The 23,279-nt window shown below is 35.9% G+C and overlaps 1 protein-coding gene across 2 annotated transcripts in view; it reads right to left on the bottom strand.

Moving 5' to 3' along the window:
* The window catches only part of LOC106876359 (SH2 domain-containing protein 4B), a 134,734-nt gene that overhangs the window by 75,774 nt on the left and 35,681 nt on the right, over window positions 1–23,279 (bottom strand). For both annotated transcript variants that reach the window (XM_089342279.1, XM_089342280.1), the window contains exons 2-3: window positions 13,965–14,071; window positions 7,253–7,334 (exon numbers count right to left, since the gene is read on the bottom strand). In XM_089342279.1, the coding sequence (XP_089198405.1) occupies window positions 7,253–7,334; window positions 13,965–14,063 (181 nt within the window). In that variant the 5' untranslated portion in view covers window positions 14,064–14,071. The remainder of the gene's footprint in view (window positions 1–7,252; window positions 7,335–13,964; window positions 14,072–23,279) is intronic.

Genomic DNA, 23,279 nt, shown 5'->3' on the forward strand with positions numbered 1-23,279 from the left:
CACATGGGTCTGGGTTCAGTCCCACTGTGTAGTACCTTGGGCAAGTGTCTTCTACTATAGCCTCAGGGTGACTACAGCATTGTGAGTGGATTTGGTAGATGGAAACTGAAAGAAGCCTGTCATGTGTGTGTGTGTCTTTGTGTCTGTTGGTGCCCTATCACTACTTGACAACAAGTGCTGGTGTGTTTATGTCCCTGTAACTTAGTGGTTTGACAAAAAGAGACTGATTGAATACACATCGGGTTTCAAAAGAAAATAGGTACTGGGATCAATTAGTTTAACTAAAACTCCTCGAGGCAGTGCCCCAGCATGGCTGCAGTCTTGTGACTGAAATATGTAAAAGATAAAAAGAAAAGAAGAGAATCAAAAACCAAACTTCTTTTTTTATTAGTCAAACAACTGTAAATGAATTACAAGTCCTCTTGTCCTCTACTCGTGAGTTTAGTTTAGGTTAGACATTTGGTTGACACAGCTGAAGGTTAAATAGAAATTCATATTATATTGCTTACATATTTAGAATTTCAGTTTGTTTTTCACATTTTTTAAAAGGTCATTTTTGCAGAGCACCTAGTAACATATTGCGGCATACTATCTCACTTGAAATCCCTGTGGTTGGGAGTGGTTTGAGGGAGATTTGACTATTATTTCTAGCAGACTAAGTGACTACCGACAGGCTCCCCCATTGTCTTGTATACAGACATGTATTTGAAGCATAGCACTCCAACATTTCTCCAACCCACTGTTTTTCGATATTTCCCTCTATTCATTTCTAACATTAACATAAGACCACAACTGACCTCAGTGCAAGACTGGTATATATTCCATTGATATCTATTAGCAACAGAGACAATATTAATAACGAGAAGTAATATTTATCCCTATTTAAACATGTATGTTTTGTTAGAACAAATTATACTGACTCCCAGAAGGACAAGAAGAAACAGACCAAATTGGAATTTAAACTTGGAAAATAAAAAGACACAACCAAATATCACAGTGCTCCAGTGATTCTGTCCCCCACAAGGTTGCTAGATTAGGCTACAAGTAAGATATTACGCAAGTTTTTAGGATTACATGCTGCTGCTTTCTGAAACTGAACAACCAGCTACTTTAAAAATTTGATTTTTAAAGAGTAAAAATCCTATTGAATATTTTATCAAATTATCAAGTAATTAAATTGGAACCAACCTATAGGAAAAAACCTTCATATATATATATATATATATATATAAAAGGGAGAATAAATGTTATCAATACCTGTAACTTCAGACATCATATATATATATCATCATCATCATCATTTAACGTCCGCTTTCCATGCTAGCATGGGTTGGACGATTTTATTACATTTCCCTTAGATGTAAAAATTTGGTAAAACTCTAAACATAGGTCACATTTTTTTAAATTCCAGGTCTGTATGGTTTTGCAGTACAAATTAATTCCCAATTGATAGTATAGTCTTTGTTTCTGTCTTTAATAGACCAGATTAATTTACTTAAACTTCTTTGGAATCTTTTACTTTTATCTCTAAATGAACTCAAATGATTTGCCAGTCTCCTCTTGAAAATTAATGATGTTGCATTGATGTAAAAGTATTCTTTACCCTCAGATGTAACTTTACATCTGTATTTCATTTTTAGTCTTACACTTATTTTTCACATATATGATGTTCATCCGTTGTTGTCAACTATGACCAAGGACATTACATGGAAGAGGATGAGTCATTCATTCTTTCCCATACTTATTCATTCACCCTCATTCATTCTTTTCCACACCTATCCCATTCCTTTCTTTTCTTTCTTCTCTCCTCTATTCACTCATTCAAACTCATATCTGTCTATCATGATGCCTGTCTTTCTCAATCTACCTAAGGGCTATACTTTCATGAAAGTATGGATCAACCTCCATACCCTCTGGAAGAAGATGAACTGTGAACTTTATTCTCCTGTCGATATTCTCCTATCTACTGCTTTACTCTTTATTCTTTTATCTATTTCATTCATTATTTTATTCCTTATAGACTGAATTTTCCTGTCTAGAACTTTCATACATAGTTACTTTGTCTCTGAAGTCAGGATACCCAGTGTAAGGACATGCTAGCCTATCACTTGGGATATCCCAGAAACAGCTGTAATTCACCTTACCCTAATTAAATATTCTAAATGACTTGAAATACCTGTCCTGCCTTGGTTTTTGTTGTCCTTTTTCTTCTAATATAAAATATACCTGCTAATTCAGAACCCTAATACAGATCCCTAGCTCCAGCCTCAGCAGTGAACTTGGAACCTAACAGATGACCAATTATAGCACTTACTCAGTGTATCTATTCCTTCAGATCACTAATGAACTAAAGACCTCGTGTCTTACACACACACACACACACACACAAACAATTTTTACTGTAAATAATGCATTTTTATAGAACTCACTGTCCAGGCAGCAAAAAGCAAATACTTCCTTACCTTTTATATATACCAGATGTAGTGTTCAAGAGAGAAGACTATGTCGGTACGGTCAAGTAATGCATATGAATGAAAACAGTTGCATCAAGAGGTACCAATCTCTAATTGTGGAGAGAACATGTGGAAGGGGTAGACATAGGAAGACAAGGGAGGGAGTGATGCGAAAAGATCTTCAGACATTGGGCTTCACAGAGGGGATGACAAGGGACCAAGGCTCCTAGTGGTTCACTGTGCTTGAGAAGACATGTCAAGCTAAGTAAAATTGTGGTTGTCCTTGCATAACAGGTATGTCCCCAGCATCCCTCTTCAGCTGTGCGTTCCTAACCTTGCAGGCTTGTGGGTGCTGGTGCCATGTAAAAAGCACCCATATTGATGCCACTTGAAAGTATCCAGTACATTCTGTAAAGTGGTTGGCATTAGGAAGGGCAAGCAGCTGTAGAAACAATGCCAAAACAGACATAGAGCCCAGACAGCTCCTGTCAAACTATCCAATCCACGCCAGCATGGAAAACGGACATATGATGATGATGATATGTACACATTAAAGGGATTTGCAGTGTAAGACCAGAACAGAGCAAGAAGGTACAAAATAAACTATCTTCTCACATTATTGCAGCCTTATACAATAAATCTCTTTAATATCACACAATGCTTCACTAAATTTTACACAGTATTCTAATACAATGGTTCAAGGGAGATAACTTGTGTTCAAGTATATTACGCCATTCCTTTAGCTCTGGTTTTTGTATGGTACATATATTCTTTTACTTGTTTCAGTCATTTGACTGCGGCTATGCTGGAGCACCACCTTTAGTCGAGCAAATCGCCCCTAGGACTTATTCTTTGTAAATCTAGTACTTATCCTATCGGTCTTTTTTGTCGAACCGCTAAGTCAAGGGGACGTAAACACACCAGCATCGGTTATCAAGCGATGTTGGGGGGACAAACACAGACATACAAACATATACACACATATACATATATATATACATATATATGACAGGCTTCTTTCAGTTTCTGTCTACCAAATCCACTCACAAGGCTTTGGTCGGCCTAAGGCTATAGTAGAAGACACTTGCCCAACGTGTCACGCAGTGGGACTGAACCCATAACCATGTGGTTGGTAAGCAAGCTGCTTACCACACAGCCACTTCTAAGCAATATTTTTTTTTAGAATTTTGTTTTTTGCATCAAGAGCTGCTATATATATCGTAAGCAATTGAAAGATGAAATTACATTTATTAAAGCTTGTGAATGAATTGATTCAAGTATAAAAACTACAAACCTTACAAAATACTGCATTTTAATGAGTAATGCATCGTTTTGTAATCCCTCGGTAATCCCTCACCATATTGTGGTTCACCTATCGCAGTTTATTATTTAAGCTTACATCAATTCCTCCATGGTGTTGTTTTGCATTTATAATTAAATGAATATATACAAATTATAAAAATAATTTTAAAAATACATACAGTACGTACTATTTCAACTTTGTGGATTTTCACCTATTGTGGAGGGTTTTGGAAGGTCACACCCATGATAGTTGAGGGATTACTGTACTACATCCCTCTACACACACAAACACACACAATAAAACAAGACAATTCCAACCTAGATATGTGAAGAGAATAAATCTCCAGGAATTTTCCCATTCAACTCCCTTATCCAAAACTTTTAAAGATCAAGTCAAACATATCATATTTTGTTGTATATGATGAAAGTCATTCTGTTTTAATGCCTTATTAATTAACACACTCACCGGTTCGATTTCCACTCACTCACCTATTTATGTTTTTTCTAAAATTTTCATGGTATATGTTTTGTGGTATATGTATAATTATTCTTTTAGTGCTGTTTATAACCGTATGGCTTTGTGCTGTTATATACGCATAATTCTTTGTCTGTTGTAGTTATATAAGATCTTGTTTGTTTCTGTCTTAGTATATATTCGCTAGCTTTTTCCCAGAAGCTGAATAAGAGCTCTGATATCTCCAAAATTGAGTGATCTTAATGGTAAGTGGTGTGAAACCACTATGATATTTTGGGTCATTGACTGACGAGGAAAAATCAGTTGCAAATATTCTGTGTATTCTGTGTATTTTAGTGGCTCATCAATATCATGTACCTGAACTGAATTGGAGGCAAGCTGACTAGCCTGTCCATGACTATTTGCAAAATAGTATAAAAACATAATGTTGATAAGCCATTAAAATGGTGAAACACTGATGTCCATTGCTCCTGAATGGGATTTATGGTGAGTTGTCTGGTCTGTCTTTGAGAGAGTCATTTCACGTCAAATCTCAGCCTACTGGCAAACAAGCAAAGCACATACATTGAGTCTATGTGTTAAATAATGTTTACAATACTAGCACTGCTTCTAATTCATATTTGTGTGTATATATATATATATATATATATATATATATATAAAAGCATATTTAAAAAAACAAGGCAACTTGTACTATAATTAAAATACTATATTCAAAATAATTAAATAAAGGGATGTTTAGAATAGGGCCCAAAGAATTTGATGCATATTAACCTGAACATTAAATTCTTACTAAACTCATTGCCAGTCTTCTTTACATCCTTTGTGTACACGGTTTACATAACTCTCATGAATCTTTCCTGTACTTTACTAGTTTTCTCAGCAGTCATCAGACCTTAAGTAACAAAACTCATCCAAAATAAACAAATACAAAGTATATTTTAAAAATAATAGTAAAATCATATGCAGAAATGCCATCTAAATGGGAAAAAATAGTAAAATTAGTATTGATATATTTGATGCAGTAGATGATTAAATCTTTAATTAGAGATAATTATTTGCCTAATGCTATTTTAATCATTTTGACAAAAATGAGAGACAACTCCAGGCATGTTTCAATCTTATTAGACCTCTTCAGCAAAGCACAGATTTCATAATACTTATAACAATAATAATGAGAGAATCACTAACAAGTTGTATAATACTGTACACAAAACTTACTTAGAATTAGGTCTGTCATGAGCATTAGGAATCATGAGGCTAGTGCTTAACCTGGTTTCTATACATAAAAGTGAATGAGATAACAACACTCCTTACTGAACTGGATGTCAGTCTATCATAGGGTTAACTTCCCAGCTATTGCTGGAACTTGTTTACATCTGGAGAGGGGGTTTTCCCTATTTAGTCATGTTAGGATCATTTCACTTTTTTCAGGGCATACTGAAGGATAAATTCCTCCAGTCTGTGCCAAATGCTTGCAAAAGAGGGAATTCTGCTAAAGGCACTCAAGAACCAGGTGGCAGTGCCAAACTGAGCAATGGACTACGTCTACCCTCCAAATTTGTTTTTAACCTAGAACTCCTTTAGAAATATGCTATCATAATTCTACATATTAAAACCCTAATTTTTATTTTTTATTTTTTATTTTTAGAAAGTCCCAAACAAGGTAAAAAGTCATGTAGTGTAAAGAAGGAGAAAATAAAACAAAAGGAATGAATTTACTTTAGAGTTGAAAGAGTTCAGGTCATAAGAAGGAAAACAATGAGATGGAAGAGAATTCCAAAGTCTGGCAGTTTGAGGGAAAAGCTACGACCATAGAAAGCCTGCCTTGTTCATGGAGCACAACAGCATTTGGATGAAGATGCTGTGAGTTTTGAGTCAGGCGAGATGGCACAAAGTGATCTGGAGCTAAGAGAGGAAGTTCATCAGAGTACTTCCTGTGTGGTAGTAGCAATAGGAAAGACTAAGACTGGTGATGTCAGGTTGATGTGACAAGGGTTGCAGAGTTGAAGCAAGAGAGAAACCAATCAAATTAGAGACTCATTTCTGAACCTGATCAAGGAGATCCAAGCGACAAGATGGTGCACCTGCCCAAATGTGACTACAGTTATTCAATACAAGAACAAATTATGGATTTGTAAAGAAACAAAATGGCCTTGGATGCGAGGTAGTCCCTTTTGACCTATACCAAGACCTAAACTTATGGGAAGCAGACTGTAATGTAAGAACCTCAAGAAGGATCAGGTGAGAAAGTAAGAAAAATTGAAGAATTTATAATATGGCAGCCTTTAGAGCCAACTGAAGTTCAGCATATCTAGGATTAATACCCAGCAGTTTGTCCCCTTATGTTCAAGTAGCTTTCCATATACTTGTACCTGTTTAGGTGGTAGACTGCCACCTAGTTTAACACCATCATTTGGTACTTAGGTACCTTTGAAGGAGTCCACTCTGTTGCAAGGATTTGAGCCAGGTTACTCCACCTTCCTTCAACGGGCCTCAGAGATCTTTAACAGGGTCATTAGTGCTGTTATGCTTTCACTGATTGTTTCTTTAAAGAAAAATAGCATTGTCTTTTTTCTCTCCTTTCTCTTGGTTACTATAGTTACTTGGTTAATTAGTCATGTTGTACTTCCTACTGAGAGAATAACTTCCATCTTGCCTTTGACAAGTCTAGGACAAGGCCCTGAAAACAGGTGTGGAGGCACGTGTGTGGGTGTACATCTATATTCATGAAGGTGGGTACAGAGGTCCATGCATGCACTTTAACATGTGTATGTGTGTGTATATGTGTAATATAAATGTGTGTGTGTGTGTGTGTGTGTGTACAAGCATATGTGTATGAATCTGTATTTGTAGATGTATAAATCAGTTGATGTATAATCATAAATCAACTAAGTGTAAGTATCTAGAGGATGAAATCAGATTGATGTTGACAGGGACTAAACCAAAGGAACTGATTAAAATACTCCAAATGTCAGACAACATGAACAGTGACAACAACAATTACAGGACATTGTCTTACCTGGTTTAGGTGGTTTCTTTGGTCGTTTCTTGAACTCTTTCTCAAATCTTTCTTCATTATATTTCCATCGACGTACTTGTTCCTGCAAACAACAGCAAAAAAATTACATTTGTAACACTGCAGGGGAGGGGACGGAATTTTAGGGGTTTTTTTTTTAAATCCCTGCAAACACTGAGGTTTATTGATTATGAACATAATTACAGTGTGTATGTGTGTGTAGTGGGGTGATGGTTATGGTGGAGTTGGTGACAGCAGTAATGTTGACTGTGGCTGTGTTATTTATGAAGAAATCAGCCTTTGTCAAGTAGACATTTTGAATTAATTGTGTATTATCTTGTAGCTTCAGGATTTCAAATCATGCGATTATTTACTTTTAGAATGACATTGTAAGATAATTGCGAGAGGTCAAGATCTGGCTGGTTTGAACTTAAAACAGGTAGAATATTTGAGCCAGATGTGGTCAGTTTAAATGCTAAAGGGTTAAATCACATTTCACTGCCTTCAAAAAGGACATAGATAATATTAGAAAAAGGTAGGATGGCCATCCATGCCCATCCTACCTTTTTCTAATATTATCTATGTCCTTTTTGAAGGCAGTGAAATGTGATTTAACCCTTTAGCATTTAAACTGACCACATCTGGCTCAAATATTCTACCTGTTTTAAGTTCAAACCAGCCAGATCTTGACCTCTCGCAATTATCTTACAATGTCATTCTAAAAGTAAATAATCGCATGATTTGAAATCGTGAAGCTACAAGATAATACACAATTAATTCAAAATGTTGTGAATAAATAAGTATAATATCTGATATCTGGATCAAATATTTTGTTTTCCATTGAAACTAAGCAGGTCCAGCCTTTCCCACATACCCTTCAATGTCATTGTAAAACTATACAATCACATCATTGGAATCTCAAAGCTACAAGACAATGCATGATTAATTCAAAATAATGTGCATAAATAAGTATTAAATTTGACAGAGTAATCTGAATGTTAAACTGTTAAGAACGACTTGTCTGATATTTTTAGCAAGTCAAGGGGACCATCTATAGACTCTTTTGCTAGTCTGGTGGTGGTGTGGTTGTATTCAGTAGTGATGGTTAAGGTTGTAGTTATAATGGTGATACTGATGATGGTTGTGGGAATAGCTATAGTTGTAGCTATGGCAGAAAACAATGATTGTGGTGGTGGTGGTAATAATTGTCATTATTACCTCTGCCTTAGCAATGGTGGAGGTATTGTTTTCAGTCGTGTTTGTTCGTTTGTCCGTGGACAAGATATCTCAAGAACTACTGGATGGGTTCAGATGAAACTTTCAGGGATGTTTGGCTTTGTGACCTGCACAAACTGATTAGATTTTGGGATCAATCCAGTACCAGACAAGGATTCTAGATTATTTTCCCTGTGTTTTTATTTAATTTTTGAGAATAGTCAGGTTCGTTTTTAGTATTCTTGTTTGTGAGAGCAGTCGAGTTTATTTCAGATATTCTCATTTAAAAAATCGTCTCTGGCTAATCGTTGAGAGGACATTGGTGCTGCCTTGGCAGAGGTGTGTGTTCTCTGAGTGTTCTTTTTATTGTTGTTGTTCTGGTGGCAGTACTGCTGGCAATTGTGATGTAGGTGTGCTACTGGTTGTAATGGTAGGTATAAAAGTGGTGAAGAGGACTGTGGTGGTGGTAGGGGAGATGATAATGATGATGGGAGTAATTTTTGTGGTAGATGTGATGATGATGATGTGGTGATGATGATCGATGTCATAGTGATTGTAGAGGTGGTAGATCTTGATTTATACTGAAAACCAAGATGACAGGCTTGTGGCAGCCAAGCATGTGTAACATTGCTTTTTGAACCTTCGACTTCAGCTCTTCCTATCACTGCAAAGCAGAATTCACAAAGTATTGGAATACTCACTTCCTAATAGGGAACATTAGTTTTAGCTTACTGGTGCACCATACGTATGCAGCACTTCAAGATTTCAGGGGCTCAGTCCACTTGCCTATCATCTGTAACCTCTGATTTAAGGTGGGTGCCAGTAACATCAACTCAGCCATGGCTTTCTCATCTATGTATAGGCTCTCTTGCTATGTGGTGATGGTAACTTGTAATGGTTGAAGTAATAGTTGTGGTAGTGATATTGATGATGGTGGGTGTGGTGGTTCTTGTGGATCACGTTTAAAAAAAAGGTATATTTATATATATATATATATATATATATATATATATATATATATATATATATATATTATAATGAAATAATTACTATGAAGCGTGGAGGCGCAATGGCCCAGTGGTTAGGGCTGCGGACTCGTGGTCATAGGATTGCGGTTTCGATTCCCACACCGGGCGTTGTGTTTATTGAGCGAAAACACCTAAAGCTCCACGAAGTTCCACCAGGGAATGGTGGCAAACCCTGCTTTACTCTTTCACCACAACTTTCTCTCACTCTTACTTCCTGTTTCTGTTGTGCCTGTAATTCAAAGGGTCAGCCTTGTCACACTGTATCACGCTGAATATCCCTGAGAACTACGTTAAAGGTACACGTGTCTGTGGAGTGCTCAGCCACTTGCACGTTAATTTCACGAGCAGGCTGTTCCATTGATTGGATCAACTGGAACCCTCGTCATCGTAAGCGACGGAGTGCCAACATTACTATGAAGCATTGCGTAGACTATATTGTATAAAGGATCAAGGGTAAGGCCAGAACAATGTGAAGTAAATGCAAGGCAAATCCCCAAAAAGCAAATATATGAATTAATGTAGACTTATCTTGCATTCAATATTTCGAGGTTTTGACCCCATTTACAAGAAACTGATGAATGTTGCCAATCTATATATATATACATACACATATACAGGGGCTTCATTTGCCTTAAAAATGTGAAGGGGACAAACCAACATTTGTTGATTCTTAAAGGAGCATGTTAGTATTGCTTATGGTGTCTTTCCCAGACCCTATCATATGATTAAAATTTTACTCTAATTAAATTTTATATATTCAAACGAAGTTCAGATATAAAAAAATAAGCTTAAAAAGAATTTAGGTTAACTAGAATTAATATTGTAAGCATTAACCAGAATTAACCATTTGAATAAAAAAAAATATAAAGTAAATTTATTGTCATTTAGAACTTTCCGTCATTGCTGTCAATTGCGTCATTGCTGTCAATAAATAATTTATCAATTTCTACACAACTAATCTTTTTCAAAACATCTTTATGAACGTGACATATTAGAATATGATTCAGCCTTTGCTGACTCATGGTCAATCACAGTTACGTTTTGAGTCTCTGCAGAGCACTAAAAGATCTTTCAGCTTCACAAGAACTGGTTGGAAACACTGAAAGTAGCCTGAGCAATTGCTCAACATTTGGAGACATGCAACGGACTTCTGGTTGCATTTTACTGAATATTTTACAATGATCCACTATGATGATTTCTATAAAAAGGTACTTCATTCCTTAAAGAAAATTCATTAAGCTCTGGATACTGCACAATCATTTCAACACAAAAATTTCCATTGAGTAAAATATTGTTTAGTTTTTCATAATCTGCTAAATCCTATGAAAAAAAAAATCTCTCAAATTTGCTATTGCAGTATCCACTACCTACAAATACTGCACTCTGTAATAATCCAAAACAGTGCAATGTTGATATTTTTATGCATTTCTTCCTGGTATCTTTTAGGAACTTTTTGTTGCCTGGGTAGCTCCAAAGGAGAAATATTGAGTTGATAAATCATTTTTTCTGCTGTATTGAACAGCTCCTGAAATTTTTCTTCCCTGTGTAGATTTTTTTTAGCTCCTCCTGCACCAGTTTGACACTATGTAACATGCCACCTAGATTAATAGTGGTACTTTGAAAAGATTTGCTCAATCCTTCAAGGAGTTGTAATGGAACTACAACATACAATCCAAGAAAACATTGGCCCATAGAGAGACATGTAAGAATACAATTAACTCTGGAGGCAATGTTGGTGCCAAACTTATTTGTTGCCTCTTGTAAAGAAATGAGGACATCTGAATAATTTTCAAAAAGGGCTTTGACTGCAAAAAGTCATGTTAGCCACTGAGTAGGGCACACAGGTTTTAAGGAGCATGGTGACGATACTTCATTTTTCTTAAATTTCCCTGATGTAGTTTCCCCAATTCATTCATGTAATCCAGAGCATTTTTGATAAATGAAGCTTGTTGAAGGGATTTAAGGTGAGAAATATGAGCGCTGCAGTGCACGTAATGGGCCAGAAAGTCTTCTTTATTTCTGCTTGACAACCATGATGTTTACCTGCCATATAGCTGCACCATCATATGTCTGGCATCGAAAATTTTGAATTGGTAATTGAAGGCATAGAAGTACATCAAGAATCATTTGACAAAGAGATTTACCAGTTGTACTATCTATATTGTAGATTCCTAAAACATTATCTTTAATTTCAAAATAATCATTCACAGGATGAGCACAAATAACCTCCAGTCCCTTACCCTGAATATCTTGAGTACCATCCAACCTGCTTAGATTCTTTATTAGTTTTTATTATGCCTTTCAAAACCATATCACTCATTGTTTTTAAAATATCATTTTGGATTTCAGCTCTGGTGTAGCTGTGTTTTCTGTTCAAGCAAATTCTCAGCTCATGTGCGTCCATGAAGCTTCCCTCATCAGCATGCTTTCCTTGAATTGCCAACCCTTACTCAGCTAAATACTTCAAAGATATTATCTTAAGTAAAGTATGCCACTGGAAAATATGAAAACTAAAAGAGGCAGCACATATGCTAAGACACAATAACCTCCTTAGCAGACCTAGTGCAGATATGAGTAGAATATGGGAACCAGTATTAAGAAAAGATAAAATACTTTGTTCATAAACTCTAAAATTCACTCTATAATTGCCCACGGGCATAATCATGATAATAATAATAATAATACCAGCAAAAAAATACTTTGGAATGAGAACCCAGGGTTGGGTTCAAAATTCCACCAGGACACCTGGAGAGTAAAATCAGCCAAAATATTGTGGTAACAACAAACAAGATGAGGACACATATCTGTCCTATGTAAATAATGTATATATATGTATACAGAAGCACAACTAAAGGTACAAACCTCATTCAGGGATAGCAAAATCCTATGAAAGTACTGGTTAATTACCTATACAAAGAATATTGAACATTACATTTAATACTCAACTACAAGGTAACTATATAAACCGCAGTTTATATATATTTATTTATTATACTAATAAGATGAGAAAATAGAGAGGTAATTAATAAATTACTATTTATTAATTTAAAAATTGACTAACACCCCTTACTGCTGTTTTAATTCCAGACCTTCAGAAAATTAATTTAATTAATTTTCTGAAGGTCTGAAATTGAAATAGCAGTAAGGGATGTTTGTCAATTTTTTAATTAATAAATAATAATTTATTACCTCTCTATTTTCTCATCTTATTAGTATATATGTGTATATATACATATAAGGTATACTAAGCTGTAGCGCTTTCTTCCTTGCTGTATGGCACTGAAACCTGGACAGTCTATAAAGCTCAAGTAGACAAATTACATGCGTATATGATGAGACAGTTGCAACAAATAATATCACTCTGTTGGACATTATCAGGAATGAAGAGATCCTACAGAATGCTGGTCTATCTCCTATGATGGAAATTTTCATAGATAGAAATTTATGTTGGTTGGGATGTGTACACAGGATGGGCAACACCAGACTCCCCAGACAACTACTTTATTCCCAACTATGCAGGGGGAAGACCTAGAGACTGCAAAAAGGAACATGAAGTGGAAAGGAATTGATCATAATAAACGACAAAGTCAAGTGAAAAACCAACTAGTATGGAGAAAGCTTATCAAGTCATGCCAAAACCACAAACAATCATAGTTACAACTACTGACTGCAGATAATAATAATAATAATAATAATAATAATATATATATATATATATATATATATATATATATATATATAATATATATATATATATATATATATATATATATATATATATATATATATATATATATGTATATTGAAACCAATGGTAGCCTTAATACACAGATAAAGAATCTTTATCCACCAATGCAGTGTTGAGCACTCATTCTCATTGTTCGATATATATATATATATATATATATATATATCGAACAATGAGAATGAGTGCTCAACACTGCATTGGTGGATAAAGATTCTTTATCTGTGTATTAAGGCTACCATTGGTTTCATGACAAGGAATATCTCAACAATTATCAAACCTATCACATGGAACATTGGTGTTCATCTCTATTTTGGGTAAAAACAAAATGGAGATGAACACTGATGTTCCATGTGATAAACTTGATAACTGTTTGAGGTATTCGTTGACATGAAACCAATGTTAGACTTAATACACAAATATATATATATATATATATATATATATATATATAACCAAAATAGAAAAGTTCAATCAACACTAATTGTGACTGAGGGTGCTGAGTAGCACCTACATTGCTAGAAATAAAAGTTAAAACGCTTAGAACTGCAAAAAAGCACATTTTCATATACTGACAGGGGAGATAACCACCTCATAAGTGAAGCTAGATCAATGGACTTGATAAGCTTTGCCTGTAAAATTGCAGGCTCGTCAGCAGTGACTACTCTATCACAGAATGATCATTCTCAAAAAAACAATCAGCAAAAAAAAAAAGCACACAACTCACCTCCCTCATTTTCATAAATAAAATATGTTTCTGTTCCTCAGAAAGCTCTGCCAGCAACTCTTGATCAATATACATATCACGTAGAATCTGTTGTAACATGGTGGAAGCTAGAAAAATGAACAAATAAGAAATGAAAATATTAGAATATTCAACACGTTTAATTCAAACTTTAGAGGTAGGTATCTTAATTTTGTATGTAATATATATATATATATATATACATATATATATATATATATATATATATATATATATATTACAAAATTAAGAGGAATGACCACCAAAGTAGACTCCTAATATGACCACTTTGGTAGTCATTCCTCTCAATTTTGTATGTAATATAATTTTTAATCTTCGGATTTTTTAAATATGCTAAGCCACTGGTTTTAATTGATTTATATCAATTTCTACCCTCATTATATATATATAGAAGTTGAAAATGTACTGAGAATAGTTAAAATATGTTTTATTAATATATTTAAAGCTTTAACCGATTCCACAGTTTACAGTGATTCTCAAAAAGTTCAAATAGAAAGATATGACTTATGCTGCAGCTGCCTTGCTTCTAACTAGTGTTTGAAGCTTGCCCTATTTCTATAGGGAGTTCATGACTCAAATTAGTATATGTTTTCGATAGGATTTGACTGGTAGAGGATAGTCACGTGACTGGTCTTAGAAATTTTTGTAGGTTCCCCGCTATGTCTGAGTGTTAGTATCAAGTGACAATGTTTGGCGTCATAAGTTAAGGCTGATGCAGTTGACTAGACAACTCCAAACAATCAATGTTCTGAATGTTTTCTGTCAAGTTTTTGTAGAGAGTGAACACATGATTAAGTTTATAACCTTTTGTACGTTTCCTGCTATATTCATGCATTAGTGTTGCATGACAGGTATATTTTGCACTTTAAAAGATGGCTGGCAAGGTCGAGTGAACATGTTTAGTTATAATCAAGACAGTCCAAATTTAATCTGTCTGGTAGGAGAGTGGACAGGAGTTGTTTGTATGTAGTCCGGTGACTAAAATTTAGGTTGTTAGATGCATGGCTTCCTCATGATAAGTGACAGAATGAATTTTGTGTGTGAATAGTTATTTGTGTATATACACTGTTAAAGTTTAAGTCTTGGTTTGTACTTTTGTATGAAAGTATTTTCTTTGTTTATCTGTGCTTCATCTGTGGTATTCGCTGAACATAAGTAGAGTCGGAAGACCTAGAATTTGGGGGACTTATTTTTCGCATATATGTCTATGTGTCCACTCAGTGGAATCTGTCTAATACTGGAGTCTCGTATTTGTTGTTTGTGTGTATGTTCTAAGTTATAAGCAATAAGTTTGTAACCTTAGCGGCCGAAATTCTGCACATGAGAACATCTATTCAAGGTGACTATGTAATCATTTCTGATAATCTTTTATCTTTTACTTGTTTCAGACATTAGACTACGGCCATGCTGGGGCAATGCTTTGAAGAATTTTTTGTTGAATGAATGAACCCCAGTACTTACATTTTTTTTTTTTTTTGTTAAACTTGGTACTTATTCTATCAAATTCTTTTGCCGAACCAAGTTACAGGGATGTAAACACGCCAACATCAATGGGCTTCTTTCAGTGTCCGTCAACCAAATCTATTCAAAAGGCTTTACTTAGCTCAAGATTATAGAAGACACTTGCCCAAGGTGCCATGCAATGGGACTGAACCTAGAACTATGTAGCTGAGGAGCAAGCTTCTTACCACACAGCAAAAAAAAAACCATAGTTAGGTGCAGGCATGGCTGTGTGGTTAAAGTAGGTAAAGGCATTGTGGAAGCCCATTGTGTGTGTGTGTGTGTGTGTGTGTGTGTGTGTGTGTGTGTGTGTGTGTGTGTGTCCGTCCATCACCTGACAACCAGCATTAGTTTCTTTACATCCTTGTATCTAACAATTCAGTAAAAAAGACTGATGGAGTCAATACTAGAGTTTAAAAAAAAATTTTATTAAACCCTTCAGTGTGGTGCCCCAGCATGGCCACAGTCCAATGACCAAAATAAGTAAGAGAACATCAACTAAAAGAGAAAGCCAAAGACAGTGTAACTGCTTTTGAAAATTAAAAAAAAAAATTACAACAAATTTATTGATAATGAAAAATGCATACATACGATAGGAAGAAATAATTTTGTTAATGAAGAAAATGTATTTTTCTATGAAGAAAAATTTATTTCATAAATTGAAAAATGCTAAATATATATAAATATTAATATCAAGATCAAGTGTTAAAAGTGACAACATATTTTGGCGAATGTGTGGGTGAGCATGTGTGTGTTTCAAGTGAGGGTGGATGAGTATATACATATAGGCGCATGTTCGTGGGTATGCGGGCGCGCATGTGTATGTATGGACTGGTGCACTTACGCGAATACTATGGACATTTTTACTCCCTCCCCTCACTTAGCGGTCATTCTAATAGCTCTTTTGTCTTAATAACGGTCAACCACACAGTAATTTCCCTTTATTTAATAGTCACTTTCACAGCAATTTTCAATGGCCAGATAACTGAAGAGATGGTGGCGTGGGTTTCCACCCTGGCATCCGAAATTTGGAGTTTTATCATGGCTACCGAATGATTGTCACATATTTTTACAGATAAATTCCTCTATTTACATAACATCAAAGTCTCTTTCTTTCTTTGGTTGTCCTTTCTATCAATATATATATATATATATATATATTTATATATATATATATATATATATATATATATATATTACAAATAATGCAAATGTTATATCTGAAAAAAATAACTTTAAACAGAATTATGAAATGAACTTTTAAACATGAATGGCATATTTTGGGGGGAAAATACAAGTATGTCTTACTTGTTTCAATCATTAGATTATGGTCATGATGCAGCACCACCTTGTAGAACTTTTAATCAAATGAGTTTAGCCCAGAACTTATATTTTTCCTAAGCCTGGTATTTTTTCTATCGGTCTCTTTCGCTGAACAGTTAAATTATAGGGATGTAAACATACCAACAATAGATGTCAAGCAGTGATGGGGGGACAAACACAGACACACACATGTAGATTATGTTTCCATCTACCAAATCCACTGACAAAGCTTTGATCAGCTTGAGGCTACAGTAGAAGACACCTTCCCAAGACGCCATGCAGTAGGACTGAACCTGGAATCATGTGGTTAGGAAACAAACTTCTTACCACAGCCATGCCTGCACCTCTATATTTATTAACCCCTACATGTTTTTTCATTTCCTTTTATATTTTATTTTTATGAAGCTCAATTTGAACTATCTTCTTGCTTTGGCTCTTGCATTCTGAGCTCAAATCCTACTGAGATCAACTTTGCCTTTCACCTTTCTGGGATTGATAAAATACCAGTCAGTACTGGGATTGATATAATTGACATTTACCACCCAACAAATTTCTAGCCATGCACCTATATTGTTATAGTACCAGACAAAGTGTGTTGTGGTATTTCATCTAGCTTATCATGTTTAGAGTTCAAATCCTGTCAAGGTTGGCTTTGCATTTCATACTTCCAGAGCTAATAAAATAAAGTACCAGCCAAGTACCAGAACGGTCAGTCAATTTAATTGACTAACACCTCCTACCAAATTCCTGACTTTTTCACATTTCATGCCTCAAGGGTCAATAATACAAGGTGGTGTCAAAAAGTTCCTGGATTAGTTCTGTAGCATGCCAACAGATGGCAACACACGGTTGCATGCACAGTGAGAGCCAGCAGTGACCTTCAGGAGGTAGTATGCCGAATGACACTGCTGTGTTTACTTCACAAGTTGTGAAATTTGTGTTTTTGTGATCACACATATGCTGTAGTCTGCCATTTTGTCATGGACAGGTGCAAAGAGCCAACGTGAAATTTTGTGCTAAACTTGAGAAATCGGCAACAGAGAAATTGAGCATGCTTCGGCAAGCATACAGTGATGACGCAATGGGTCATATGCAATGTTTCGAGAGGTACAAGCATTTCCAAAGCAGAAGAACGTCCCCAGAAGATGATGAGCAATCTGGAAGACCTGCCACAAGTGTCACCACCAGAAATGTGGTATTGTGCATCAAGAATCTGTCCCCTAAGGGCAGACCATCAATCAAGAGTTTGGAGGAGGACATTCAGCAAAAGCAACTGGATCTGTGGAGCGCAAAGAATTGGATCCTTTACTGAGCTCTTCTCACTCATGAGTTTGTCACCAAAAACAACACGGTATCACTTCCACACCCACTCTATTCACCAGATTTAGCACATGCGAACTTCCATCTCTTCTCCAAGATGAAAAGGTAACTCAAAGGTTGCCATTTTAACACTGTTGTCGAGATCCAGAGCGAATCACTGGTCTTCAACTTGGTAAACAACTTCCAGACCGGATTCCAAAAGTGGCAGGATTAGTGTATCATTGTGCAAGGTGACTATTTTGAAGGAGATGATTTTAAAACATATTTTTAGTCAAAAGGATTGACCCCAGTACTTATTTTTTAAAGCCTGGTACTTATTGTATCAGTCTCTAAGTTATGGAGATGTAAACATACCATCACCGATTGTCAAGCACTGGTGGAGGACAAACACACAAAGACACACACATAAATATGATGGACTCTCCAGGCAGTTTCGACATAGGAGGATCCGACAACCTACTCTTTCTTTATCAGTCAAAATGACTATGTCAAATGTGACATTTAAGTCCCGCCAACAATTTGTAAAGAAAGCCACAGATGCTGCAAATATGATGATTACAGGTCAGTGCAGGTGGTATATTTGGACATATATACAACAAGCTTCTTTCAGTTTCTGTCTACCAAATCTATTCACAAAGCTTTGGCTGGCCTGAGACTATAGTAGAAGACACTTGCCCAAGAAGTCATGCTGAAGAACTGAACCCAGAATCATGTAGTTGGGAAGCAAACTTCTTATCACACTGCTATGCCTGCACCTATTGTGTTTTTGTGTCTATGTTGAGAAAATTATTATTATTAAGCGCTGTTGATGGTAGAATTGCAACCCTGAAGAAGTTTGGTTCTGAGCTGAAATCTCACCAACACCAACTTTACCTATCATCTTTCTGTAATCCATAAAGTAAATACCATTCAAGTAATAGCATTGATTATTCTCTCTATTTGTCTGTCTATCTCTCTGACTTTGCTGCACTGTAGAAAGCATATAAGGTGCCACTCAACAATCTCACTTTACTCTAATACCACCACTGTCACTATAATGCAGAAAAAGAATTTGGTTGCCAATGCAACAATGTTGCTGCTATACACACATACACATGCACGAGGTCAATAAAAATGAGATCATTCTGCTGATTGTCCAAGAAAAAAAGACACTAATATCCTAATACCACTCATGAACAGGCGAAATAATTCTTTCTTTCTTTCTGCCTCTTCTAAACAACTAAGACAATCATTTGTACCTTTTGACTGACTAACTATTCGGTTGTCTCATAAATAATGCGGTTTTTTTATACTTCTTTTACTTTTCAAAATTAAGATAAACTTCTTTTTTAATCTAAAATATACTCTCCTTCATTTTCTACAATGCTCTTCCATCTATCAGGTAGACTTGCTAGGCCCCTCTTCCAAAATTCACTCATCTGTGACGAAAAATCCTCCTCCAGTACTGTTCTGACCTCATCTACAGAATTCATATTTTTTCCATCCAAATGATTTTGAAGACTGCAGAATAAATGATAATCAGATGGGGCAATGTCCAGTAAATATGATGGGTGGGGCATTTCTCATTTCTCATTCAAACTGCTCCAGCCTTTGGAATGTCATCCTCGCTGTATGTGACTGAGCACTATCGTGGTGGAAGAACACCTTTTGTCTTGAAACCAAAGATGGTCATTTTTCTTCTAGCGCTGACTTAAGCCTCTCAAGCTGCTTGCAGTAGATCTCCTTTGTTATCGTTTCGTTTGGGTTTAAAAGTTCAAAGTGGACTAAACCTTTCATATTCCACCAAACAGATAACAACACCTTTCATGAGTGAAGACCTTTAGCCTGGGGTGCCGGTGCTTCTCCTTTCCCTACCCAATGTCTTTGACAGTCACTCAGTTCAAAAGAGGTTCATTTGTGAGACGTGACATCAAAGAAGAGCACACATTCACTGTCTGTGCATGATTAGACACAGAAAATTTGTGATGAACCCACTGACCCAATTTGCTGACTTTTCCAATGGCACGCAGGTGTTGATGAATGGTTGAATGACCAAATCCAAGCTTCTCTGCTAGTTTCTCAAGAGTTATGATGGGATTCTGTTCCACCAGGGTTTGCAGGACATCCTTAATGAACTCCACAGATCTTCCAGGATGAGGCTCGTCTTCTAGGCTGTAGTTTCTGGCTTGGAATTTCTTAAACCACCACTGACACTGGCTTACACTTATTGTCTGATCCCTATATATTGCATTAACATTCCTCACACTTTCCATTGCATAGTTACCTTTATTGAACTCATAAAGCAAAATATGCTGAATATGTTCCTTTGTCACTTCCATTACTTCTTTCTTTTCATCCTTTTAAAGCCTAGCCAGGCTCATGGGCCCAGTTTCACGGTTTCTATAGCGTATGTGTTCCCCCCAGCTGGACGGGACGCTAATCCATCGTAGCGTTACTCAAGAAACAGAAAGAAAGATTGAGAAAAAGTTAGGGCGAAAGAGTACAACAGGGGTCGCCGCCAGAGCCTTGTGGAGCTTTAGGTGTTTTCGCTCAATAAACACACACAACGCTCGGTCTGGGAATCAAAACCGCAATCCTCTGACCGTGAGTCTAGTGCCCTAACCACTGGGCCATTGTGCCTCCACTTGCACCCTTTTTAAGCCTAGTCAGGCTCATGGGCCCGGTTTCCTAGTTTCAATGGCGTATGTGTTCCCCAGCTGGATGGGACGCCAGTCCATCGCAGCGTTACTCATTTTTGCCAGCTGAGTGGACTAGAGCAACGTGAAATGAGGTGTTTTGCTCAAGAACACAACGTGTCGCCGGGTCCAGGAATCGAAACTACAATCTAACAATCATGATACTGACACCCTAACCACCAGGCCACATGCCTCCACCACTTCCATTACAGCTTTGAAAAAATAACTGTTAAAATCTGACTGCACTCTTCCAAACTTGCACTAAGAATAAGGACAAGGTAAAATTATTATCTGCTTTTATAGCAAGTTGATGCAGGTAGTTTATCCTATCCCCCTCTGACTCTTAGTTCATGCAAGTGAAAAAAACTGTATTAGTTATGGGATGACCGAATCCACATACAATCCTGATGCATCTGTCTTACCAATTACCTTGCCTTTAACCCTCAAAATTTCAGGCATAAAAAAAAGAATTATTAAGGTGGTGAATTAGCAGAATTAGTAGAGAGATGGACAAAATGCCTCAGGGTTAAATTCTTTTACATTCTGAGTTCACCACTTCCAAAAATATGCAGCCGAATGAGAACACGCATTTATCCTCAATTACCTATGTGTGTAGTCCCGCAGAAACTGCAGTTTTCAATCAGGGAGTAAAGTATATTTCAATAATTTCGCTGAATTTCTTTTGAGAACCATTAGGTCTTAGTAGACACAACATGTGATCTTCTTCTAGCACATTAAATGTCCACTTTAGTGGTCATCGTTATATATAAACATATACTTTAATCCCCTAAGATCTCAGATATTTTTTCTGAATCTCTCTGATTCTTTAAATGTGCTAGCTTCCTGGTAATAAATCGATATTAATTAATATCTGATTTTTTACCCTATGTTTTAATTTGATTAACCATAACCAAGTTCTCAAAGTGGATATATGCGACGCAGTAACTATTTTCTGCAGACATATTTCCGGAATTAGCGCGCCAAAACGAAGACATTTGATTTTTACCATTAAGTTGTAATTAGCAGAACCATATACACGTTTGCCTCTAGGAGTGAACAACTTGTATAAGATTCTGAGAATTATGATTTCCTTACAATTTGTGCTGAAAAGAAACAGATATTCGATAAGAATGTTAATTTCAAAACCGGTCCACGAATAATAATGTTTTAATTATGTAATTTTCACTGTCTTGCCCGCATACGGTTTGGTATTTCGCTGAATTTCTTTTGAGAACTATTAGGTCTTAGTAGACACAACATGTGATCTTCTAGCACATTAAATGTCCACTTTAGTGGTCATCGTTATATATAAACATATATATAATATATAGATATATGCATATATCCATATATATATATATATATATGCATATATCCATATATATATATATATATATGCATATATCCATACATACATATATATATATATATATGCATATATCCATACATACATATATATATATATATGCATATATCCATACATACATATATATATATATATGCATATATCCATACATATATATATATATATATGCATATATCCATACATATATATATATATATATATATATATATATATATATATATATATATATATATGCATATATCCATACATATATATATATATATATATATATATATATATATATATAATATATAGATATATGCATATATCCATACATATATGTACATACCTACATCTATATGTATATATACATGCGTATATGTGTACAGGACATCAAAAAACGTTAAACACAATGAGAAACAAAAACAGAAAACGAACATTTTTCGAACAACAAAAAAAACAAACAGAGAAACAAGACATGCAAGATAAAGAGTATATCCCTTCATTAGTTGTCCGTGTTCCATTTACTCTGCGTTTCAAAGGCAAGGACAATATGCGACTTCATTAGAACAGTCCTTCCCGCAAAGCAAATTAAATAAAATTTGGAATTTTTTGCAGAGGGTGAAAGTGTTAACAAGAACAGGGCAGTGAGAACAAGACAGTAAAAACAAACGGTGAAGGCTGTTGTTCCAGTCCTTCCATGCCTGTTTCTTTTGTCTAATAGCCCTGTCAACCTTATTGTTCCACCACCATGTTACCTTGGGTCAAGAGGGGACTTTGCACCATCCACAGTTCTTGTCTTCCGTGCTAGTGGCACGTAAAAAGCACCATTTGAGTGTAATCATTACCAGTGTCACCTTGCTGGCACATGAACAAAATATTCAAGTGAGGTCGTTGCCAGTGCCACTGGACTGACTCCTCTGCAGGTGGCACGTAAAAAACACCATTTGTGCGTGGCCGTTGCCAGTACTGCCTGACTGGCCCTCGTGCTGGTGGCACGTAAAAGCACCCACGACACTCTCGGAGTGGTTGGTGTTAGGAAGGGCATCCAGCTGTAGAAACTCTGCCAGATCAGATTGGAACCTGGTGCAGCCATCTGGTTCGCCAGTCCTC

This window comes from Octopus bimaculoides, chromosome 25 (genome assembly GCF_046866305.1).
Source record: "Octopus bimaculoides isolate indiv1 chromosome 25, ASM4686630v1, whole genome shotgun sequence".
Classification (NCBI taxonomy): domain Eukaryota; kingdom Metazoa; phylum Mollusca; class Cephalopoda; order Octopoda; family Octopodidae; genus Octopus; species Octopus bimaculoides.